Source organism: Lethenteron reissneri, chromosome 46 (assembly GCF_015708825.2).
Source record: "Lethenteron reissneri isolate LAM-NWPU_2019-01 chromosome 46, ASM1570882v1, whole genome shotgun sequence".
NCBI classification, from domain to species: domain Eukaryota; kingdom Metazoa; phylum Chordata; class Hyperoartia; order Petromyzontiformes; family Petromyzontidae; genus Lethenteron; species Lethenteron reissneri.
In genome coordinates, this window is record NC_083824.1 from 3,317,866 (window position 1) to 3,343,149 (window position 25,284).

Consider the following 25,284-nt stretch of genomic DNA (forward strand, 5'->3'; position numbering starts at 1 on the left):
TTGTGTGCGTAACTTGTGTGTAACTTGGGTGTTGTGTGTGTACTTGAGTGTTGTGTGTGTTACTTGAGTGTTGTGTGCGTAACTTGTGTGTAACTTGGGTGTTGTGTGTGTAATTTGAGTGTTTGTGTGTGTAACTTGAGTGTTGTGTGCGTAACTTGTGTGTAACTTGGGTGTTGTGTGTGTAACTTGAGTGTTGTGTGTGTAAGTTGAGTGTTGTGTGCGTAACTTGTGTGTAACTTGGGTGTTGTGTGTGTAACTTGAGTGTTGTGTGTGTAACTTGAGTGTTGTGTGCGTAACTTGTGTGTAACTTGGGTGTTGTGTGTGTAATTTGAGTGTTGTGTGTGTAACTTGAGTGTTGTGTGCGTAACTTGTGTGTAACTTGGGTGTTGTGTGTGTAACTTGAGTGTTGTGTGTGTAACTTGAGTGTTGTGTGCGTAACTTGTGTGTAACTTGGGTGTTGTGTGTGTAACTTGAGTGTTGTGTGTGTAACTTGAGTGTTGTGTGCGTAACTTGTGTGTAACTTGGGTGTTGTGTGTGTAACTTGAGTGTTGTGTGTGTAACTTGAGTGTTGTGTGCGTAACTTGTGTGTAACTTGGGTGTTGTGTGTGTAACTTGAGTGTTGTGTGTGTAACTTGAGTGTTGTGTGCGTAACTTGTGTATAACTTGGGTGTTGTGTGTGTAACTTGAGTGTTGTGTGTGTAACTTGATTGTTGTGTGCGTAACTTGTGTGTAACTTGGGTGTTGTGTGTGTAACTTGAGTGTTGTGTGTGTAACTTGAGTGTTGTGTGCGTAACTTGTGTGTAACTTGGGTGTTGTGTGTGTAACTTGAGTGTTGTGTGTGTAACTTGAGTGTTGTGTGCGTAACTTGTGTGTAACTTGGGTGTTGTGTGCGTAACTTGTGTGTTGTGTGTGTAACTTGAGTGTTGTGTGCGTAACTTGTGTGTAACTTGGGTGTTGTGTGTGTAACTTGTGTGTTGTGTGTGTAACTTGGGTGTTGTGTGCGTAACTTGTGTGTCGTGTGCGTAACTTGTGTGTGTAACTTGGGTGTTGTGTGCGTAACTTGTGTGTTGTGTGCGTAACTTGTGTGTAACTTGTGTGTTGTGTGCGTAACTTGTGTGTAACTTGAGTGTTGTGTGCGTAACTTGTGTGTTGTGTGCGTAACTTGTGTGTAACTTGGGTGTTGTGTGCGTAACGTGTGTGTTGTGTGTGTAACTTGTGTGCGTAACTTGTGTGTTGTGTATCAAATCTAGATTGTGTGTGTAACTTGTGTGTGTAACTTGTGTGTTGTGTGCTATGTGTGTATCTTGTGTGCGTGTGCGTAACTTGTGTGTCATGTGCGTAACTTGTGTTGTGTGTGTAACTTGTGTGTTGTGTGTGTAACTTGTTGTGTGTGTAACTTGTGTGCGTAACTTGTGTTGTGTGTGTAACTTGTGTTTGTAACTTGTGTGTTGTGTGTGTATCTTGTGTGTTGTGTGCGCGTAATTTGTGTGTTGTGTGCGTAACTTGTGTGTCATGTGCGTAATTTGTGTGTCGTGTGCGTAACTTGTGTGTAACTTGGGTGTTGTGTGTGTAACTTGTGTGTTGTGTGTGTAACTTGGGTGTTGTGTGCGTAACTTGTGTGTCGTGTGCGTAACTTGTGTGTGTGACTTGGGTGTTGTGTGCGTAACTTGTGTGTTGTGTGCGTAACTTGTGTGTAACTTGTGTGTTGTGTGCGTAACTTGTGTGTAACTTGAGTGTTGTGTGCGTAACTTGTGTGTTGTGTGCGTAACTTGTGTGTAACTTGGGTGTTGTGTGCGTAACGTGTGTGTTGTGTGTGTAACTTGTGTGCGTAACTTGTGTGTTGTGTATCAAATCTAGATTGTGTGTGTAACTTGTGTGTGTAACTTGTGTGTTGTGTGCTATGTGTGTATCTTGTGTGCGTGTGCGTAACTTGTGTGTCATGTGCGTAACTTGTGTTGTGTGTGTAACTTGTGTGTTGTGTGTGTAACTTGTTGTGTGTGTAACTTGTGTGCGTAACTTGTGTTGTGTGTGTAACTTGTGTTTGTAACTTGTGTGTTGTGTGTGTATCTTGTGTGTTGTGTGCGCGTAATTTGTGTGTTGTGTGCGTAACTTGTGTGTCATGTGCGTAATTTGTGTGTCGTGTGCGTAACTTGTGTGTAACTTGGGTGTTGTGTGTGTAACTTGTGTGTGTCAAATCTAGATTGTGTGTGTAACTTGTGTGTGTAATTTGTCTTGTGCGTGTTATTTGTGTTGTGTGTGCATCTTGTGTGCATGTGCGTAACTTATGCGTTGTATGTGTATCTTGTGTGCGTAACTTGTGTTGTGTCAATTGTGTGCGGGGGTGTAACGAGTGTGTGTAACTTGTGTGCGTAACTTGTGTGCGTGTGTATAACTTGTGTTGTGTGTGTAAATTGTGTGCGTGTGTGTAACGTATGTTACTTGTGTGTGTATCCCAAGTCTGTCCCGAGACCTCCTGTCAGCAAGCCTTCGACACTTCACTTGGCCTCAAAGTGCACCTAGCATGGCACCAGGGCCGTGGGGACGTCACCGCCACTTAGTGTCGAATAGCGGCTTTTGGTAATTGGTTGGTATGTAACCTGTGTTGTGTGTTAACCTGTGCGTGTGAAAAACTTGTGTACGTGTGCGTAACGTATCAGATCATCGAACATCAGGCCGATGCGCACATCTCCTTTGTAAATGGAAAATGTAAGACAAGCCACAGCAGTGAGATTGTGGCAACCCAAACTATGCACTCTAAAGTAAGCCTATAACCATACAGGACTTCAAATCTAGATTGATAAATAGAAACACATTAGAGACACAAGTAACAGTGTGACTGGGCATGGAACAAAACTTCAGACCATATAGTAAACCACTGCAGTCTTGCAAATGTGATTAATTTTGTGACTTTGATCATTACCCATGTATCGATAGTTACATTTGAATGTGCAATTTTATTTAGGGACTACTGCGTTGTCTTGGTGTGATCTCGGACTGTCTTTGTCGGGCTTTTTTTGCTGCCTTTCCCTGAAGCGGAATCTATGAACACTACTTATACAACTTGTACTGAAATACTTGTTTATCGTGACTTGCTCACCTTTTCTCTACCTTTGCACTTATTTTGTTTTTCGCATTATTTGTTTTTTACTTGCTGACCCTCCCCGACTGGAAATCTGTGAAAAGAGCTTCATAGCGCATTGGCTTCCTCCTCCAGTCTAAATAAAGATTAGGATTCCACGGTCCTTCAACGGAGGGACAGCAAAATGACACGATCTCTCTCTCTCTCGTCGTGGCCATCAGACCTCGATATTGGCATCGAGCTCCTGAACCACACAGGGGACTCTCCCGTCTTGCACAACTGCTGGGTTTTTTATTATTTTTTTCCTGGATTTTTCTGTTTGCGCATAGTCACTTTAAGATGTTTTCTTGTTCATGTTTTTTTGTTTGTTGCGGTTGCACCCGATTCAAGAGCCGTATGGCTCACAGGGCTATACCTAATAAATGAAACTGAAAACTGAAACTCTCGGCTATCAGGTTAGCCAAGCCTATGTCAACTCAGATGTTTTTACCTCTGGATATGAACTCCCGTGTGACGGGGTAAAGTGTTGGTAATTATACTCATGTAACTAGTAACGCGCACAATATGTCACGGCCATATACGACTGAGTCGCAAAGGGTATAATAACCCCAGCCTCTGCCTTGCGAGACGAGGAAGGGTCGGTCAAATGCAGCTGAGCTCTAGGCTAGAGCTCCCTCTCGTGGAGGCTACCGCAGCAGCAGCTCACCGGAACTGCGCTGTGGTCGACACTTCTTCACCTGCCCGGGCCCGACTTGCGGCTGCAGGGAATTTTATCATTAAAAAATGTTCGTCGAATATTTACCAACTCTTGTGTGACACACTTATTTAGGCGCTGATTTCCATTTGCCCCGTTTCTATACTTCATTTGAACGTTATTATATGAACTTAATACTCTTTGGTTCTTTCGGTAAAGTCACGCAGGTATAAAATGTAAATAAATAAATCACGACGTTTTGGGCGCAACACAAACGTCCTACATAACTTTACCGAAAGAACCAAAGAGTATGGATCCCTGCAGTCACGAAAACTTCAGTTTCATTTATTTGCTATAGCTCTGTAGCCATTCGGCTCTTGAATCGGGTGCAACCGCAACAAACAAAAAACAAAAACATGAACAAGAAAACATTTTAAAGTGACTATGTGACTATGTGCAAACAGAAAATCTAAGAAAGACAGCAAAATATAGCAGAAAACCCACCGTACACCAACGCTGTGTGCAAAAATCCCAGTGGGATGCAAGTCAAACAACAACAACCACAAGACAACTTAGATTAAAGCCATCAGTCTTATTCCGTACTACAACAAACAAACATGGCCAAACCAAAAAAACTTTTCGAAATCACCAAAATAAAGCCATGAAAGCAATGTAGCAGTGACCATAGGAACTGTGACAGAATTTTCACAATAAACGACAGAAACAACATGTACCACCAAACCCTGCAGCCATAGCTGGCTGCATGAGTCACTCCACAACAGCAGGAGCATCAAAAAATTTCATTGCACATTTAAGATCTAGATTACATGAGCTTTGTTTATGTTGTTTTGATTGTCATTTTGGGGACCCAGGTCACTAGAGTTTTTTCACCTGGAATGAACAAAATCGACTTTGAAACTTGAACCCTTGCAGAGCTGCGCGTTTACCTTTCCCACGCTTGCCGAGTCATGAAGACGCGCGCTGCACGCTGACCACAACTATCAACCCACCGTCGCCGTTCAACCACCAAGTGTCGGTGGTCTGACCACCCCATGCACTTTTAGGCCACATTAAGTGTCGAAGGCCCGCTGGCAGGCCAGGTGCCATGGGTTGAGTGGTATAAGGCCGTAATTATAATAATATTCAAATATACTCAAAATGTCCCCCCCCAATATATTGCTATAAAATAGATTATGTTTATATGATTGTGGTTATGGTTGTACTTTTTTAATCCCTAATCTCTGCCGTTACATACAATAAAACAAGAAAAGGTAAAAAAGAAAAACAGAGCAATGTAATACAATACAATATTATACATTATTGTAAAAAAATTATAAAAAGTCCATCCCATGTGTTAGTGAATTTTTTTTATTTTAGGTAGGAAATTTCGTTTTCAAATTTAGATTTTTTTTATGGGGGGGGACCCCAGACCCCCTGGAAGATTTGGTCCCCCCCAATGTTGACTTCATGGCTACGGCCTTGGAGTGGCAGATGCACTAACTGTGCTCCCCACTGTGCCAATTCTCTGAATGTTAGCCGACTAGAGCTCTGCTCGTTGTTGTGAGCGTCGGTCCTCCGTCCTCCGTTGTTGTTGGAATGCGACTTCCTCCAACCAGCGGCGTCCTTCACGAACCTCCTCCACATAGGCCAATCTTGACACCTCTGCGACCAGTCATCGGCAAGTCCAATAAACTCCACATGTTTCTGTACCACATCAGCCCATCTCTTCTCTAGCCCGTGCCGCGTCCTTTTAACCTCATCATCATGCGGCGACTGGCTGTGTGGGCTGCTGTTTTTTCCTGGATTTTTCTGTTTGCTCGTAGTCACTTTAAGATGTTTCTTGTTCATGCTTTTGTTTGTTGCGGTTGCACCCGATTCAAGAGCCAAATGGCTCACAAGGCTGTACCAAATAAATGAAACTGGAAACTGAAATGACCCAGCCAACGCAGCTTCGCCTGCTGGAGGAGCTCCCTGATGATGGGGGCTGCCTAAATTGGACGTTTTCGTGACTGCAGGGATCCATACTCTTTGGTTCTTTCGGTAAAGTCACGTAGGTAGAAAAAAATATTTTATTTTAAAAAAAATTTTTATTTAAAAAAAATTCTTTCATTTTTATACCTGCGTTCTTTTGGTAAAGTCACGTTGGTATAAACATTTTATTTAAAATTTTAATGCCTACGTTCTTTCGGTAAAGTCACGCAGTCGCCATCCTCTTTGGTTCTTTCGGTAAAGTCACGTAGGTATAAAAAATATAAAAAAAATTATACCTACGTGACGTTACCGAGGTATAAAAAATAAAATAAATGTTTATACCTACGTGACTTTACCGAAAGAATCAAAGAAGATGGGGACTTGGTCCACGTAGGTATAAAAAATAAAATATTTTTTATACCTACGTGACTTTACCGAGGTATAAAAAATAAAATAAATGTTTGTACCTCCGTGACTTTACCGAGATATAAAAAATAAAATAAATCTTCTTGGTTCTTTCGGTAAAGTCACGTAGAAGGGAAGTAATAAAATAATAAAAATAAAACATAATAAAATAATTCTCACGACGTTTCGGCCACAACGCAAGCAGCCGTCCTCAGGTGAAGAACAGGTCTGTCGAGAAGACAGAGTCTGAATGACAACCCCAGGCTTGGAGCGTCTTTTTAAGCTGGGTTGGAGGGGGGGAAGAGTGCCTTGACAAAATAATTTGCATATCAAGAGGAATTTAGCATATATATAAGCTGGGTTGAAGGTGTAAGAAGAGCGTCCTTGACAAAATAATTTGCATATCAAGAGGAATTTATCATATTTATGGGAAATGCATTCAGACTCTGTCTTCTCGACAGACCTGTTCTTCACCTGAGGATGGCTGCTTGCGTTGTGGCCTAAACGTCGTGAGAATTATTTTATTGTTTAATTTTTATTATTTTATTACTTCCCTTCTATGTGACTTTACCGAAAGAACCAATAAGATGAATCCCTGCAGTCACGAAAGCTTTAAATCGAAATAAAATAAATGTTTATACCTAAGTGACTTTTCTGAAAGAATCAAAGAGGATGGGGACTTGGTCCAGCGCTTCTGTGCCCCTCCCCCTCGCACCCCCCTCGCACTTCGCGCATGCGCGTTGCGCCGCTCTCCCTTTCCCTGGGCCGCGTCTCGTCGCCGCCATGCCTGTGAGTTGAAGCGCGTCTCCCGCTCCCTTTGACCGCGTCTCCTCGCGTCCCTCAGCCGTAATCGCGACTCCTAACGCCGCAGTGAGATGCGGGGCTTCGTCTGAGCACGACGAGCGGCCAGATCGGCGTTCAGGATTCCGATCGCGGCCGCGTGAACTCTGCTCGGCGCTGGCTAGTCTAGCCGAGGGCTGACTCTGCGGTGTAGGCCTCCATAGGGAAGCGTGTGAAACGCGGTCTCGCCCGAGTTGCCAACCGTCCCGGTTTTAATTGTAACAATCTGCGAGTTTTTGTGCTTTTCGGACGTAAGCAGTCGTTTTTTGTTACCTAGATCTGGTGCCGCTTTTGTGTTGAGCTTTACTACAGGATACTGCACTGTTGGGGTACACCAGATGCTGACTGGGGAATGTGTCCGTAGTTTTGCCGTGTGGAAACGGCGACCTGAAGTTATCGCTGTTATAAATTCAACTTCAGTCGCGTTTAATTAAATTAAGTGAACATTCTGTAACGGTGTGTTTGGCTTGAGATTTACGGGCCCGTTTGCACACGCGAGTGTTTTGTTTACTTGTTAACACGTGAGATCATCCGATTGTAACAAAGATGAATGTTTTTCAATATTCTCGCACCTGATAATGTGGAGTTTCCACCGCTCAGAACCGCCAGGCAGGATTAGTAGAACCGCGATGTTTTTGTGATTAAGGAAAATAACTTGAGCTCGGCTTAGTCTTGGTCAACTCTACGTGCACTGTAACATTAAACCCGTTTAATTTACTGTGAAATTATGTACTGTACCAAACTTCATTGTAGTTAAGTATTGATATTGCACGCAATGTATTCTTGGAAATAATGTTAGTATTTAATGCTAAGGGTTCTTGTGTTGGTTTAAATAGGAATTTAATCGAATGCACTGTTATTGTTTAAAGCGGAGTTACTTGGAATCCGTCGGAGTGTTATTTACTTTGCACATTAAAGAGAATGGCAAAGAACCGTGGTTCGTAGGTGTGTTTATTGCTTGTAGAGCCACCGAAAGGGTGATTTTTTTACTGTTACGGTTTTAAAATCTGAATGGTAAGCATTGCATCCACAAGGTACATGTCAAGATGATACATGTGTTTATACTAACATGTTTTAACTGGATAACATCTGGTTTGCAAGGCTGTGTAGTGTCATACAGTAGTGATGGAAGATCTTGATGACGACCGCTTGTGTTGCGATCGAAACGTAGTTTTTTTTTGTTATTTTCTTTGAACTTATCTACGTGACTTCACCGAAAGACCCAAAGAATAGTGATGGAAGATACTTTTAAAACTGGTGAAGATCGTATTTAGAAGCTTTGCGTGAAGAGTAGCAGTGTGAAAGTATGTGCATCCGTGAAGGTGAAAGTCACTTTCCTAGGCTGTGGGTCGCACAATAGAAGCGGGTGGCTATCTTTGTGATCTAAGCCTTGTGTTTGTTTTGCTTTATGCTGCCTGTCCTCGCAGCTCGCCAAAGACTTACTGCATCCGTCTCTCGTCGACGAGAAGAGGAAACACAAGAAAAAGCGTCTCGTTCAGAGCCCTAACTCCTACTTCATGGATGTGAAATGCCCAGGTACAGCAGCCGCTAGTGGGCGTCGGTCAATCTTCTTCGACCACCTTAGGTGGTTACCAACGCCTGTTTCCCTACCTGATTCTCCGAGGATCACGAGGGGTCTCTGGCCGTGGTTCGTTGTTTTCAAAAAACACCAGCATTTTTTTTTATTGTCTGTTGCACAACTATCAGCGTTATCCATTCAATAAACGTGTCAAGTCGGAGTAATTTCCTGCCCAATAAGCATTGAGGCATTGGTACTCATCTCCTGTTTAAAGCCCTGCAAAGCCAGTGGTGGAAATTCCATATTCTTATAGCGGGGGTGAGTCTATCCATAGGACACCCAAGAAGTGATACTCATTTTATCAACCCAGGAGAGATGGTTGATTCAATCAAACACCAACTCACAAGCTTACAATTGCATGCCACTCATTCTCCTGCTGAGCCACCCAGCCATTCGCTTCACTGTTCGCTGCCAATGTAGTAAAATGAACCAAGTCTGACCCTAGCTGCTCTTCGAAAATATTTTTTATATAGAGACCCGATTTTTGTCCATTCACAATCGTTACGATTTGCTCAAATAATCCACAGTGTGGAGACACCCTCATCCAGCAGTGGATTGACCAATGGCTGTACACAAACAATGGTGGTATCGGATGCAACTCGCTCAAACTCTTACTGTCCATCGCCTGTAACTTGCTGACCCGCCTCTACTGAACATTTATAAAACAGAGCATCATAGTTCAGCAGATTCCTCTAGTCTAAATGCATATTATAATTCTGCCTATATTGTTTATCTGGTCACGATTATATGTGCGGCAGGGTGGAACTGTGGTTACACTCAAGTATCGCAATAAGAAGAGCTTGGGTTAGATTCCTGACTTTGCTGCCTTTCTGGGTGGAGTTGTATGTTATTGCCCTGTTCTGCATGCGTTTCCTCCCATAGATAAAAAAAAACACTAACTGGTATTGGCCAAACATCCCAGTGCTGAAATTGAATTTGCAGATTACTAATTTGGGATTACACATGGAGCAACACATGGCACGACCCACCTGAAAGTCTCAAGACCCGATCCTGGACAAAAACAAGCGTAACGATAAGCCAAAATTGGGAGATATCTTAGAATCCTTATTTTATTATCAGAATCAGGTCTCACGAGGGTGTTGTGTGTCACAGGCTGCTACAAGATCACGACCGTGTTCAGCCATGCCCAGACGGTGGTGCTGTGCGTGGGCTGCTCCACGGTGCTGTGCCAGCCCACGGGGGGGAAGGCGCGACTCACAGAAGGTGAGGGGTGCTATCTTGGGGCCAGTTTCTTGACCCCCGGCTGGCGTTCTGGAAAAGTGGCCATGCCATAGCGTATCAATAACACGATAGCGTGTTAACCGTAACGTGCCCGCCGTAAGCCTCGCGGTGGACGTTAAAGATCCCGTGACGTCATTCACAAGAGTAGTCCACAGTGTACTGGCATCACGGTTCAAATTTGCCACGTTTGAAAACTTAAAGATTACTTATTTGGGAAACACTTCATGATCGTTGTACACTGCTGATAAAAATTAGCAGGACCCCCCTTCCTGGGTAAACATTTGCAATGATAATGCAGATGAGTAGCAATCCCCTAGACCAGGAGTGGGGAATGTCCGGCCCGCGGGCTGTATAAGGCCCGCAAAATCATTTGGTCTGGCCCTGCCAAGGCAAAAGCAGGCAGGACTCGAAATTCAATAAATCTAGGAACAAACCTGGAAAAGCAGTTGCGAGTAGCAATATCATCAATACCAGCTAACATCACACGCCTCACCAGAGAGAAGCAGTTCCAGCCATCACATTAGGGGTGAGTTAATTCAATGTTTGGCCAAATATAACAGGCAAATTTTTAAGTTGATCATTTTGTATGGCCGGCGAATGCTGTTATATATATCCAAATGGCCCTTGGCAGAAAAAAGGTTCCCCGCCCCTGCCCTAGACAGTCCACAATTAATTCGTCTCAGAGTTAAACTTTGTTCATGCAGAAACCTTGATGTCATGTCTGATGTAGCTCTTCGTGTTGTGTTCTGTTCCTTTGCAGGGTGCTCCTTCAGGAGAAAGCAGCATTAGTCTCTCCCACCTCCCGTAATGATGTGAAGATGGACATCACGGCCCCACGACTATTTTCATAACATTGTGCGTCGTTTATAATGCCGATGTAGTCAAAACTACGCGGCGAAACAGCTGCCGTCTGCCCATCTTGATTTCATTGTAATAAAGCATCCCAACAAAAGATTTCGGTTGCTGGTGATTTGAGTGGAACACACTTTATATACATTTCGCCTCAAATAATCCCTCCAGATGGAAATGTCTCGTTTGCAAGGGTGTCCAGTGTGTCGATTTTACTCGTACAAAGCAAATAGACACATACAAAGATCCCCTGGATAGCTATAATGGACCAGTATGGCACACGAGGGGGTGGGTGGCCAGCACTATGGCCTTTCATCTTTGTTTCCCGAGTGGTGATCTTTACGCACATTAGGTACTAATTTATGGCTGAGTTGACCTAGGGGAGGCCCAGGACCATTTCAGATAAAATTCAGTGTTGGCAATGAGTAGGATTCGAATCTGAGTTCCCGGCTATGTCGCACAGTGTGCCAACTCTCACGCCATTAAAACTCGCACACCTACAAATACGCCTATACCAGCGGTCGGGAACCTATGGCTCGCGAGCCATATATGGGCTCTTCCGGTGACGGCATATGGCTCCCAGACAATTTTGAGTTGATAAAAATAAAAATAAAAAAATCAGTTTGGAACTGATTTTAAAATACTTGCGATATTGCTTAACAATACTGTGTCATTTTAAAGTAAACAAATTAGTTTTGAAGATACATTTCACGGGTCCCGTGACCAGAAGTCGCATTAAAAGTAATACATATTTAATGTATTATATGTTCAAAATTACTATATGGCTCTCAATGAAAGATATTTAGAAATATTTGGCTTTTATGGCTCTCCCAGTCAAAAAGGTTCCTGACCCCTGGCCTATACACTTGCATAAACAGATTCCTACCTACCCACCCAACCACAGCAAACACACAATGGCACATTCACAAAATGTTTAAGACAAACATTTTGTCATGCCTCCCTATCATTTTCATATTATTCCTGCTGTAAAATAGCTTTATGAAACAATGTTTACCATGAGCATTTGTTTAATCAGGAAAACTGGACATTGAAAAAGAGGTTCATAACTCATCGGATTTCTCGAGGATAAATAAAGATTCTGATTATGAACAAGTCTGGTTTTGATTTCTGAGTCTCACCAGCAGAGGTCCACAAGACCAATTGGTCTGCTGATTGTCCAGTGTTATTTTCTCAGAGCAAAGTCAAAAGTGATTTTTTGCTCAAAAGAACATTTAGGCAATGGTCATCCCATTTGCAGCTCGTTGTGGAAATTGACGGGTAAGTATCGATAAGACCTGATCTCCACAGCGGTGCTCATTTCATCTCCGGATGGATGATGGTTTGAGTCAATACATGGTCAGGATTTGAACTCTCGACCTTCAGATTGCGAGCTGCTCGCTCTACTGCAGAACCACCTGACTTGTAAAATATAATTTTCCATTTTATTATCCACGATCTACGAGTTGAATTCCCAGTGATGACTCAGTGGCCAGTGATCTGAACAGTCCCGAACCACCCCTGCTTCCACCACACCCGCACTGACCAACTTGATAAAGTATGGTCAAACAACTCCCACAAATTATACGGCATTGGGAAGCCCTCAACCAGCAGTGGGTTGATCAAGTGTGAAAAATTCAAAAGATGCGTCATGTAGCAGATCACATCCACCAAAACTAATTAAAAATGGTGGTTTCAACGGATAAAATAAGATGCTGTGTGGGGCTGCTTAGATACATGAACTTTCAAATGATGTCCGACCACTTACCCATGTTAACAGCTTCTCGTTCTTTTTACACAACTCAACAGGATATTCTTTGGGTCTTTCGGTAAAGCCACGTAGATAGAAAAAATAACAAATCAAAGTCGCGACAAGCATTTGAAAGCTTTAAGTCAAGATTCAACAGTGTAGTTTTAGAGTCAATTCCAATGACCCAGCCAAGTGGAGGCCCGACACCGAACATTGTTATTCGCCATTAATACATGGCCTTAACATGTTACTGATACATCGAATTTGTATATTTGGTATTCGTGCCATTCTTAGAGCAATTCAGAGTCCAGAACTGATGGCCAGCATACACATGGCCTATTTTTGTATGTTTGTTGAACGTCTTTTGCACCGTAGTCAATCGTGCTAATCAGGATATTTTAACGGCTACTGTGAAGCAAACGGTTCGTGTTTATGGTTAATACACAATTCAAGCTTGCACCATCAGAAGAGGACACGGCGTGTGGTGAGGACACATGGGGTGGTGGGGAAAGAAAGTTTCCATGGCGGATAGGTCGGCACCTAACCATGTGTAGTAAGTATATGGAGGCTTGACGACAGGATCGGAGGCACACTTATTTATTACACCAACACAGTTATTACAGGTCACTGGGCTACAGGGATTTCTCGACAGCTAACCCCTCTAACCTATACCAATTCCTCCACTATGGAACTAGGGGAGGCTATCTGTCCCAGCTTGGTTAAGCTGGGATCCCGGCTCCCTGAGTCACCAGACCAGCTTCGTCTGGGCTCTCGGGGCCACGCCACCGGCTTGCCCTGGTCGGCCCTTATAAGGACAGCGAGCCAGGGGAGCTCTGGGGCCTACACTAGCAGGTCTTCCGTCTTCTCTGGTTAAAGCTGAGTCCCCACCTCGAGCCCTCGAGCTCATCACCTTTTATAGGACTCCCCCCGAGGGGGGGCCCGTGGGGGACGCACATTCGGACGTCGGTGCGAGCGCCACCCTTGTGTACGGCCGTAACCCCGCCCATTGTGTTTGTTGGCCATCCGTGGCCATGCATAATCACACCTCAACATTCGTAGCCATGCGCAATTACACCTCTACATCACCCCCCCTTGTACAGCTCGCAGCCGTCCCTGGCTGCAAAAAAACGTGAATAAAGGTGCATTCCTCACGAAAACCCCGTGTGTGTGCCTCGCGTAATATTTAACAAGAACAAGAGAACCTTAACAAGAACAACAACAGGAAGAGAGAGAGAGAGAAAAAAAAATAACCCGACGCGCTCCCCCCGAATAAACACCCCAAAACCAACATATATACACACTCCGGACGCCACCCCTCCCATTGTCCGCAAGGCCCCCCAACGGCCGACCTCACAACAGTCTGCGCGTTTTGGCGCGCGTTCTCGCGGCGGGCCCGTCACAAGGGCCCGTCCCGGCACGCTCAGTGACGGTTGTTGACGGTCCGGGTACAAGAGAGTCAGGCGTCGCTGCCGAGTGACCCCCGACCCCTCCGGGAGGGGTTGGTGGGTGTGGACCCGTCACTCCTGTTGCACCTGGGGACGGAATAGTTGATGTCAAGTTAGGCGAGCGCAGCGACGCCGGGGAGTCGGCGGAACCCTCACACGTTTGGCCATGCGTGTGTGCGTGTGAACCCCGGGGCGGCGCGATGAATGGTTTCAACCTTGAGGGGTGCACATACCACCGGCGCCTCCCCCACTTGACGCGAACACATTGCGGCCGCAAGACCTGTACGACCTCCACTGGCCCCCGCCACGGCCGTACCAATTTCGACGAGGTTGCCAGCGGCACCTGGGGACAGTGCAACCACGCCTTGTCCCCCGGTTTCCATTTTACCACCTGTACCCGCCCCAACCGAAGCCTCTCGTTCGCCTTCTGGCGGAGATCAGAATTTTGCGCGGCCGCTTCCCGCGCCTCAGACAATTTGCTGATGTTAAATTTAACGTGTTCGGACAAGTTAGACTTCGCCTGGGGCGCCGAGAGCTTGAGCTGGGTCGCCACAGGGGGGTTTGCCTCGCGCCCATACATTAAAAAGAAAGGGGAAAACCCGGTGGCCGCATGGGGAGCCATTCTGTAGGCCTGCAACACCCCGGCTATACGAAGGTCCCAATCCGTCTGGGATACAGACACCTGCTGGGACAGCATAGACGAGATGGTCCGATGCAGCCGTTCCACCATCCCGTCAGTTTGTGGGTGATACAGAGAGGTCCGAACCTTCTCCGTACCCAAGAGGTCGCACACCTCACGTAGGAGTTTACTAGAAAAATTCCTACCCTGGTCAGTAAGCAGCCGTTCCGGAGCACCCTTGTCGAGGACATAGCCCTGGACAAAGGCCTCCGCGATGGCCGCTGCCGACTGGTTGGCCAGGGGCCAGGCCATAGGCCATCTCGTGAAGTACTCTACCCCCGTTAATAAATACCTATTTCCCCTGGGCGTAGCGGGAAATGGGCCGAGTATGTCCAGAGCGACGAACTCGTTAACCCGGGAAACCTTTATGGACTGCAGCGGAGGGTTGGACCCCCTAGCAGGTGGCTTCCTCTGCGCGCATTGCGCGCACGACCCCAGGAGATCCCCCACGTCCTTTGCCATGCCCGGCCAGAAGAAATCTAGCTGGAGCGTGGCAAAGGTCTTGTGAACCCCCAAGTGCAGAAGCCGCTCGTGAACAGCCCATACCACCTTACCCCTTAATGCTGCAGGCACCACGAGCCGCTGGCGGCGGGTTTTCCCATCCCAGTGCATTAAAAGACCCTGGGACAACCCCCACGAGTCAACGTTCGCCACCCCCTGACCGGCCCCCCCGACGCGACGGCGCAGAGCGAGGAGGGAGGTGTCCTCCATTTGGAGGCGTCCCCATTCCGCGACCGACAACCCCAGCAACGAATCCCTCCCTTCTTGCTCGATAGGACCCGAAACTGAAGGCGCATCGGTAGCGGCCACGAGGACCGAATCGGTGGTGACGTTCGGGGGCCTACAACGCCCCGAACCCAAGAGGCACGCGCACTCCGAAGTGGGTGGCAATCGTGACAGGGCGTCAGCGTTCGTGTGGCGGACACCCTTACGATATGTGGTGACAAAGTCATAGTCTTGGAGGATCTCCAACCATCGAGACAACTGGCCCGATGGTTGTTGAACCCGCAGGGTGTACTGTAGTGCCGCATGATCTGTACGGACGGTGAATCGCCGACCGTACAGATACGGGCGGTACTGCTGAATAAAATAAACAATCGCCAATAATTCCCGACGGGTAACGCAGTACCGCTGTTCGGCTGGAGACAGTACCCGACTACCGTAAGCCACCACATGCTCTACGCCCCCAATGAGCTGGGACAGCACGCCCCCGATGCCCGTGTTACTCGCATCAGTATCGAGCAAGAAGGGTTGTGAAAAATCGGGGTAATTCAACGGCGGAGCCCCCACCAAAGCATTCCGGAGGGCGCGAAAAGCAGCCTCCTCCTCCGGCCCCCAATGAAACCTGACTCCCTTGGACGTCAAGGCATGTAATGGTTTCGCAATCGTAGCGAAGTCAGCCACAAATCGTCGATAATACGATGCGAACCCAATGAAACTCCTGACCTCTCCCACCGAGGTGGGAGTCGGCCAGGAGCTGACGCATTCCGTTTTGGCGGGATCAGTGGATATCCCCGAGCGCCCAACAATGTGACCCAAATATCGCACCGATTCGCGGAGTAAATGGCACTTCTGCGGTTTAAATTTCAAATTGGCAGCCCGCATTTTGAGAAAAACAGCACGCAACCTCTGGAGGTGTTCCTCGAAGGATTTGCTAAAGACGATGACATCGTCTAAGTAAATCAAACACGAATCCCATTGCAAACCTGCCAAGACCAATTCCATTAACCGCTGAAAAGTTGCCGGCGCAGAATGTAAACCCATCGGCAAGCGGTTAAATTGGAAGAGACCTTGCGGCGTACGAAAAGCAGTCTTAGGCTTTGATTCGTCATCCAGAGGAAGCTGCCAGAATCCAGATAGCAAATCGAGGGTGGAAAAGAATCGCGCCCCCGCCAAGGCATCGAGCGACTCATCCATTCGAGGAAGCGGGTACGCATCTGCCACAGAGATTTTGTTCAGACGGCGAAAGTCGACACAAAACCGCAGTGAGCCGTCGTGTTTTTTCACCAAAACGATCGGTGCGCCCCACGGACTGTTGGAAGGGGAAATGATATCGGCGGCTAGCATGTCATCAACAGCCGATTTGACATGATCCTTTTCGGCGGGACTCAACCGAAAGGGATTTTGGCGGATTGGCGCGCTGTCACCCGTGTCAATATGGTGTCGCAGCAATTTGGTACAACCAATATCAAATTTGTGTTGACTAAAAACGTCAGCAAATTCGCTCAGGAGAACTCGCAGCTGCGCGCGCTGCGAGTCGGACAGGTCCACTGAACCCGCGCAAAGCGCATCCAGCCATCCGTCATCACAGTCCGAATGCGGTCGCGACGGAGGATCGGTGGATACCTGACCCACGAGTGGTTCCTCATAGGGTACCGGCGTTGCGTGTGCAAGCACGGTCCCTTGAGGAACCACGGCCGTTCGCGATCCCACATTAAGGACTGCAATGAAGGGGTCCCCATCCCCTCTCACCATGGTCTGAGCCGCTAGCAAATCGGGTCCATTGACCCCGGCCCGAGATGGTCCCAACAAGACCCCCCTATCCGCAACCCCTTCATTAAACGGCCGACGCAACCTAAGAGGGACGAGCATCTGAGCCCCCGGAGGTACGCGCACAGTTTTTGTCACGAGCGCCTGCACGGTGGCAAACGCCCGACGCTCCGTGGTGGGGGAAGACAAAAAAGTAACGCGTCGGCCCGATGGGAGCTCAATGCACCCCTGGTCAATCAGGATACGGATGGGCATTTTGGCCAAGAAATCCGTCCCCAACAGGCACGGAACCGCGAGTGAGGAGGAAACCAAAACAGGGCCGGATAATTTAATGTCTCCGATGCAGATAGTGGCGCGGATTTGCCCAATAATGCCCAGCGAGCCCCCGTTAGCAGCATAGCATGGCACGTCAACAGGGAGCAAGGGACGACTTTGAACGGGAAGGATGTTATAAATCAAATCAGATATAATGGTCGCCGATGCCCCTGTGTCAATTAAAATCCGCACCTCTACCCCATCAATGTGACCGACCACAACCGATGATCCCGCCGACGCAGCAACAACACGATGGGCGAGCTCCGACCACTGACCTGGTTGGAGCGCTCGCCGCATTACCGAACAATCGCGCGCGACGGACGGGGAATTTGGAGCCCTGTTTAGTTGAGCGCGTGAGTGTGTGTCGGATGTGTGTGTGGGCCAAACGTGTGAGGTGCCGCGACTCGCCGTATTTCTCTGCTGGAGCTTGGGAGGAGACGGCGTGGCGTCCTGGCGAGGTGTCGCCCCGCGCTGACGGGGAGCCCGGCATCCTGACGCAACGTGGCCTTGCAGGCCACAGTTGTAGCAGCGTGTGAGCGCCCCCGATGTCCTGGGCTGCTCCTGGCGACTCGGTCCATTCCGAGCCTGTGGCGCCGCCGATCTCCATTCCCCTCGCCGCTCCACCCCGCAGACCTCCTCCGACGGGAGGGCGGTGGCCGCCATGGCATGGCCGGCCGCTCCCTTTGCCGCCTTCCGACGCAGGGACCGCAAGCCCCCGTGTATGTGGCGCGCGATCAGCAGGGACGACATCTCCGCGTCGTCTTGAGCCAGGACGTTGACGTCTAGCTCATCAGCGAGTAGCAGCAGCTTCTCAGCTACCATGGCATCCACTCCTTCCTCGTCCATCCTTGGAAAAGCAGCCTTTGCCAGGGCTAGGAGAGCCGTCCGGAAGGCCAGGGGCGATTCGTTAGCGCCCCGATGCCGATCGTGGAACAGCTGCCTGCAGTCCGAAGGCGGCCCATAGACGGCCGACAGCAGCTGCAACGCCAGGTGTAGAGTGGCGCGCTTTTCCCTAGGCGCCGAGGTGAGGGTAGCCAGAGCGTCGTTGTCCAGCATCGCCGGCAGCGCGCGTAGAGCCTCGGCGTCCGTCCAGTTCGCCATCTCCTGATGAGCGATGAACCGCCTCTTGAAGCCGCCCCAGTCTCCGTCTGCGCCTACGAATTCTTTCAGAGGCGGCAGACGCTGCTGCAAGGCGACGTCCGTGGCTGTAGATCGCTCTCCGTCGCTCCCCGCCGATGATACAGTGTGGGCGGGCTGTGCACATGGCATCGCCGGTCGCACCGATGTTGACGCGCCAGCCGGTGTTGATGATGTCACGGCTTGTGCTTGGCGCTCAGCAGTCACGTGACGCGGGCCGGCCCCGCCGTCTGCTCGCACTGTAGAGATGGCGGGAAATTTAACCGCCAGCCGCGTCGGGGTGGCGGGAAACGTCGCCGCGCGCCGGCTGCTGTCGTCGACCCGCGCTGCCCCTCCAGCCCCCAGCCGCGTGATCTCCTCCAACGCAGCGGCCGCGGCGTAGAGCAGTTCCGCCAGGCGGGAGTGGGCCAGCCGGAGTCCTTCAGCCGACGCATCCCCCCCCCTCTTGTCGTAGCGGCGCGGGCGTACTTGGCCTCGGCTGCTCCGAACCGACCCCGGCCATCTCTGGTGTTGAATCGGCCGCGGCGTCTTCCATCTCCGACTCCTTGGTACGTGTCGTCCCTCGTGTGTCCATCGTTTGGACGTTTTACTTCTGACACCAGATGTAGTAAGTATATGGAGGCTTGACGACAGGATCGGAGGCACACTTATTTATTACACCAACACAGTTATTACAGGTCACTGGGCTACAGGGATTTCTCGACAGCTAACCCCTCTAACCTATACCAATTCCTCCACTACGGAACTAGGGGAGGCTATCTGTCCCAGCTTGGTTAAGCTGGGATCCCGGCTCCCTGAGTCACCAGACCAGCTTCGTCTGGGCTCTCGGGGCCACGCCACCGGCTTGCCCTGGTCGGCCCTTATAAGGACAGCGAGCCAGGGGAGCTCTGGGGCCTACACTAGCAGGTCTTCCGTCTTCTCTGGTTAAAGCTGAGTCCCCACCTCGAGCCCTCGAGCTCATCACCTTTTATAGGACTCCCCCCGAGGGGGGGCCCGTGGGGGACGCACATTCGGACGTCGGTGCGAGCGCCACCCTTGTGTACGGCCGTAACCCCGCCCATTGTGTTTGTTGGCCATCCGTGGCCATGCATAATCACACCTCAACATTCGTAGCCATGCGCAATTACACCTCTACACATGTGCCGTGCAACCGAATCACCTGCAACTCCTTTATCCACAGCTGACCAACTAGTTATGCAACAAGCGTGGTTAAAACGTGTCTGGCCTCACCTTTTACAACACAGGTCTCTTCTGTGGCTAAATACTCCTCCCCCCACCCACAACATGACAACAATCAGTTCACTAATATATAATGGGCAACATTTTGAGCATGGCCCTTTATCGCACATCCATGCGCTCTTGCCTGAAATGTCACCTTTTATATGTTCCTCAAAGGTAGCGTTATCGACAAGCTTCGAATTTTGTTATTTGTGCCCCACTGCCAACGCAGCAGTATCAAATAATGTTTAATCGTTCACAAAACGTGCAGTACCTGGCCAGATCGATGCTTGAAAGTGGAGTCCATCCCTGCTGTAAGACGTGCACGTATAAGCGGCCAGTTGCATGCAACCAAGGGCTCGGTATCCACCATGTACGAAGGCGTAAAGTGGCACACGCCAACTTGTAATGCATGCATTTAACACGACTATGTTTTATCTTTTTTTATTTAGAATACGAAACATTACATATGGCACCCCCCTCCCCCAATACACGGGACACGATAAAAAGCCGAGCACAAGACAAGGGCCGATGGTCGCTGGCTTCAGGAGATGTCTCTGGATTCGTGAGTAATCAGGAGGTAGCGATCAATCCAGTTGCAAGCAAATAACGATGCAAGCATTCAGCTGCATGATCTACGTCCATCTCAAACGGTCGATCGTTCTCGAATCATTCCTGGCAATGTCACGTTTCAAGCAGCAGTTTTACATTCAGGCGAGAACCTCATCCGAACGCTGATTTCGGGCGCGCAACGTGGAAGCGCGTTCACAGACAGGTCAGCTGGTTCGTTTGTGTTGTTACCATGAAACAAAACACCCAACGCCTGAGAAAAAAAAACACCCCGCAGAGACAAACACAACACAATAATTCCCAACGCTCTGGGACGCCAAGCGCACTCAACTTTAAACTAAATGAAGTTGATGTTGTTTTAAATGATTGTTTTGCCAGCACTGAGAATAACTATTTTGCATTTATATTGCCTCGGTAACTCAAAGCACCTGACATTTCATCAAAAAACATTTGATGGGCACCCCCAGTGGCTGTTGTCCCTGTGCGGCAGGTGACTTGGCACCTGGCCTGCATGTATGTCTGTCAAATTGCTCAATTGTTATCCCAATTGAGAAATTTCAGTGGCAGTCATTGGTTGATTTGTGAAACATTCAGCACGACCAGTACAAGTGATTTAAAGTACTTCGCTCGTGACTGGAGTGATGAAATCAGCTCGTGTGCAGGTGCTGGATGGATCGATACATCGCTGGATCGCGAGAAGTGGCAGCGGCTTGCGGGGGGCCTTCACCCAGCAGTGAAATGTTTATGGCTGATGATACTCATCGCTGCGTGTAATGATAGATCACTCCCTTGCGATTACAAATTACTCGAGAATGATTTGTATTATTTTGCGTTGGCTTGCATTCTATTAGCTTACTTGCATTGAAGTGGAATTGTGATCGATTCCTACAGGCACGGTTCAATGAACGTTCACGAGAGTTGATTAAGAGACGAATCATGATATGCTTTATTTGTTGACGGTTATATTGACAATGCCAATTTTGTTTACTGTACTTTGAGCAACCGTACAAATTCAAAACATGTTTGGCCTTAACGGACTTCATATGGCATCCGTTGTGTATATATTGACCGTCACAGTACAACTGCTTTATTTGAATGTGCATTACACCTCGGGGCTTGTGCCGCCGATATCCCTATGCTCCGAACCCAATGCTGCACTCAGAATGGTGGCGATTATTCGACGTGCAAAGAGTTATCTGGCGACATTGGGGTAATTGCGATCTCATTTCACCTGCAACTGGGAACTCTGGTGGAGCTCTGTTTTGATTTGGGTGCCTAAAATGGCAGACACTTGCATAGAAAGCCACGAATAACGCTGGCAGCTATTTAAATGTCGTCACCCCCTCTGCTTTGTTCGCGTTATAAATACACTTATTGCCGATGACGAACAAGGTGGCTCCAATGCGTGTCGGCTGTTGGCAGATTCAACTGCAACACGTGTGCTTGGCCTTTCTCTCGGACTCGACAGACTTGGCTCAAGTGAGTCATGGCTCGAAGCTGTGCTTAACGTGACCTCTGTGCAAGGTCCCAGCCATGCCCAGGATTCCCATGAGCTGAGCCTGAGCCAGGCCACGGCTGGTCCACTCATGCGTGTTTGTCAGCAAGAGGGGCTCGAGCCCAAGCCCAACCTGAGCGAGGGCTGAGCCACAGCCGTGTATAAGAATCCAGCCATTAATGACACACAATCAGCGGCTTCAAAATGCACGCAACGCTCGCCGAGGCAACTCGGTCAGTTCGCCACAAAGTAGTAAAACTCAACAATGGCAGGGTGGGTATCAAATCCAAGAATATGGACACTAACATTTTATGAAGAGAAGTGATGTAGACAGATTTAATTGTTTAGCACCTAATACAAAGACGAGTTTTTGATTCTCAAGACAAAGATAAATTTGAAAATAAACGCATAAGGCACTTAAATATAATTTGATTCCTTTCCATTACCCGTTCCAATAAGCATCGTCTTTAACAAAACCTCTGCTTGCAAACTTTAGGGATTTCATCATTGTTCCATACACAGTACCTTATATACAATTCAAACTTCTTACAGGTTTTTGATGCGATGCAGAAATTTTACATCAGGCAGATCCGGTCTGAACATGGTAAAATTACAGTATATGGCATTTCAGAAACAAACGAGGGTGATTTTAGAGGTTATTGGCAGAACGTCAAGTTACCAGATTTAAATCCGCCACTTTCCAATTTGCACGTTGCAAGCGATCGCACGACAGAAAAGAACACCTTACAGCACAGAATTAAACGGAGACACCACAAGAACCAGAGCTGTCAATTTTTCAGCTTTTCTGTTGGGAAATCATTTCAGCGAAAATCACCGCTGCCCGACTGAAGTTACCCACAGCAGCCGATGCGTCTCAGCGGGCGTGTACACTGCGCGAATCGCTCACAGGGGATTGATGTTGCAATAGCTGCTTAGGTCACGCATTTATTTTAGCACGCAACGCAGTGCATTTGGAAAGTATGTCATAAAAAAACGGGCATAATTTCGGAGTTTAAAAAATATCTGGTAGAAACAGATTAAAATGAGTGGCTCCCAAGTGATTCACTCTTATGGGCCGTATAAACACATTGCTGAGGTGTTGCTAGCGTAGGTGATACCAATCTCTGCTCTGGCTCAGACGATTAAATGTGCCAAACACTGAATCAAATGGAATTGGGAAAAATGCACAACTCAAGACCGATGCACCGCGATGCAGCACGTGTCGTGTTTGTGTAACGGGGTGCAGCATCATGCAGACACCAATAGAGCACCTTGCAGTATAATTTACTTTGGTTGTTTTGCACTAAACTGCAGCCTTAACAAATGCAAACTGTCGAGAGTGAAACTGTGGAAATGTTGCACAATGCAGGGATTGAGCCTTGTTTGGGAAACGAAACTCTCGTTTCGCTGGCATTAAAAACATTATTTTGGCATACAATCTTTAATCAATATCAGATGGCAATTAAACACAGTACACAGCGGTTAGGGATGCAATGCACGATACACCTCTGCGCAAATATAGTATTGAGACATTTCTAAATATGTCAAGGAATCTACGAGCCAACAAAACGTGACACTGTGCACGCTATGAAAAAACACATAGCACGGCAGGGTGCTGTGGTTATTAAAACAAGGTCCAGGGAAAGAAGACATTTACGAAATCCTACCAAGATCTCTTGTAATGGCACTATATTTCAGGCATGTATTTTTAAACGTAAACTCAAAAAAAATTACAAACATCCGATGCATAGACGAAGGGAAATATGACTTTAGAGCATTGGTCCCTGCCACTTTACTGACGATGATTTCCCCGTTCACGAAACGATGAGAGGAGGCTTCGGAATTGTTTAAAAAACGACTGCATCAGACTTCAGGGGAGTGATCGAATCAAAATGATCGTACGTCAAGTGACACCTAAATAACGCGTTTATTGACGTACAATCATGTTGCTTTACTGTACGATGCAAGGTGATCGTGTCGAGCAACACGCACCGAGGCCAGAGGGCATCATGGGTAATTTTCCACAATGCCATCAGGCTGGGGGGGGGGGGGCTCAAGAAAACGCGCTGCAATTCTACACATCGCGCTTGGGAAAACTGACTAATTCAACCCTCATGCAGAGAGCTGGACAGCACAACCGCGAAAAAACCTACGTCATATTATGAGTTATTATGGCCATTGTTTAGCCAGGAAAGGCTTTGCCGAGTCTCAGGGTTCTACCACGTTTTTAACAGCAGGGGTAATGTTGCTCTGTGTGCAATCCCAATCGAATTATTTGTAGATAATTTTTCAGCAATGGGCTGTTTGGCCAATGTCAGTTAGATTGCGTGGTTTTTTAGCTATGGGTAGACACCAGAGAACCTGGATGAAACCCATATGCAGAACAGAGGGAGAAAATACAAACTCCATGCGCCCGAGTCGATAATCAACGTCAGGTCCTTCTTGCTGTCAGGCACGAGTGTTACCACTGTGCTGCCACCCTGCAGCATGGAGCAGCAGCACGTGGGTGCACACATTTATTTTTCAAGCATATTTGACATTAACGCAATTAGAGCGTTTAAATTCCGAAGCCTCCTCTGGCCGCATGAAGAGGCGGCTGTGTTTGAAGTGCGTGCAGGGGCTCGCGTAATGCAGCACGCACACAAACACGCAGCAAGCACGCAGCAAGCACGCAGCACGCACCAAGCACACAGCACGCATGCAGCTCAGATGCTGTTGAGCTCGTTGAGTGTTTGATCGAGGACTCTGTTTATTTCCATGTTTTCCTCCTTGGCTTTGATCAGTTGCTCTGAAACACAAAGAGTTGCAGGAGTGGGTGAGCACAACAACGCACTCGTCGGCTTGCAAGTTCTCACCTGGTGAAAACAAAACACGCAAGAAATTTGGAAGATTGTTTGGCCAATGAGTGACGATAAGAGATTAAGTTCTTAGTGGTTTAGCCAATCAATTGGCTTCGGCTGAGAGTTGGTGAATTGCTGTTTTAAGAGATACACTCAACAACAACCACCGTTCGTCACTAAGTGGCGGTGACGTCACCACGGCGATTGTGCCAGGCCATGAAATGTCGAAGGTTCACTGGCCGGTCACAGGACAGACCCAGGTGCCATGGGTTAACTGACTGAGATGACTGGGAGATGCAACAACTGTGCTCCCCACTACGCCAACTCGCCCGGCCCTCCGTTCACTGTGAGCATCTCTGCTGTTGTAAGAGGGTGACAGCCTTCAACTCACTCATACAGGACAAATATCCTCCGTATAGCCTGTAACACTGTTGAGGCAAGTGCTGTTAGCGAGAACCTATGAAGGCCAGCACGGCACACAAGGGGGTGAATGGCCAGCACCATGCGCGGCCACCTTTGTCTCCCTAGTGGCGATGTTTACACACCGTACCAGGTAGTCATTTGGAGCAGAGTCAACCTAGGGCAAGCCCAGGACCAGTTCAGATAATTGTCACTGCTGTTGACCATGAGCGGGAATCGAACGCGGGGTGTCTGGTTTGTAGCGCAGCGTGCTAACTGCTACACGACCG

At 47.9% G+C, this 25,284-nt stretch overlaps 2 protein-coding genes across 2 annotated transcripts in view; one reads left to right on the forward strand and one right to left on the reverse strand.

Annotated features, from left to right (window-relative positions):
- The first annotated feature begins 6,882 nt into the window (after positions 1 to 6,882).
- Positions 6,883 to 10,762, forward strand: LOC133354141 (small ribosomal subunit protein eS27-like). The gene is given in 5 exon segments (XM_061570744.1): positions 6,883 to 6,904; positions 6,907 to 6,938; positions 8,417 to 8,525; positions 9,682 to 9,792; positions 10,571 to 10,762. Coding segments are annotated over 5 exon segments (303 nt in total). The 3' UTR covers positions 10,600 to 10,762.
- Positions 10,763 to 20,118: 9,356 nt separating this feature from the next.
- The window catches only part of LOC133354187 (tropomyosin alpha-4 chain-like), a 32,077-nt gene continuing 26,911 nt past the window's right edge, over positions 20,119 to 25,284 (reverse strand). Inside the window, exon 8 of the mRNA XM_061570827.1 lies at positions 20,119 to 24,543. Within this exon, the coding sequence (XP_061426811.1) occupies positions 24,461 to 24,543 (83 nt within the window). The 3' untranslated portion in view covers positions 20,119 to 24,460. The remainder of the gene's footprint in view (positions 24,544 to 25,284) is intronic.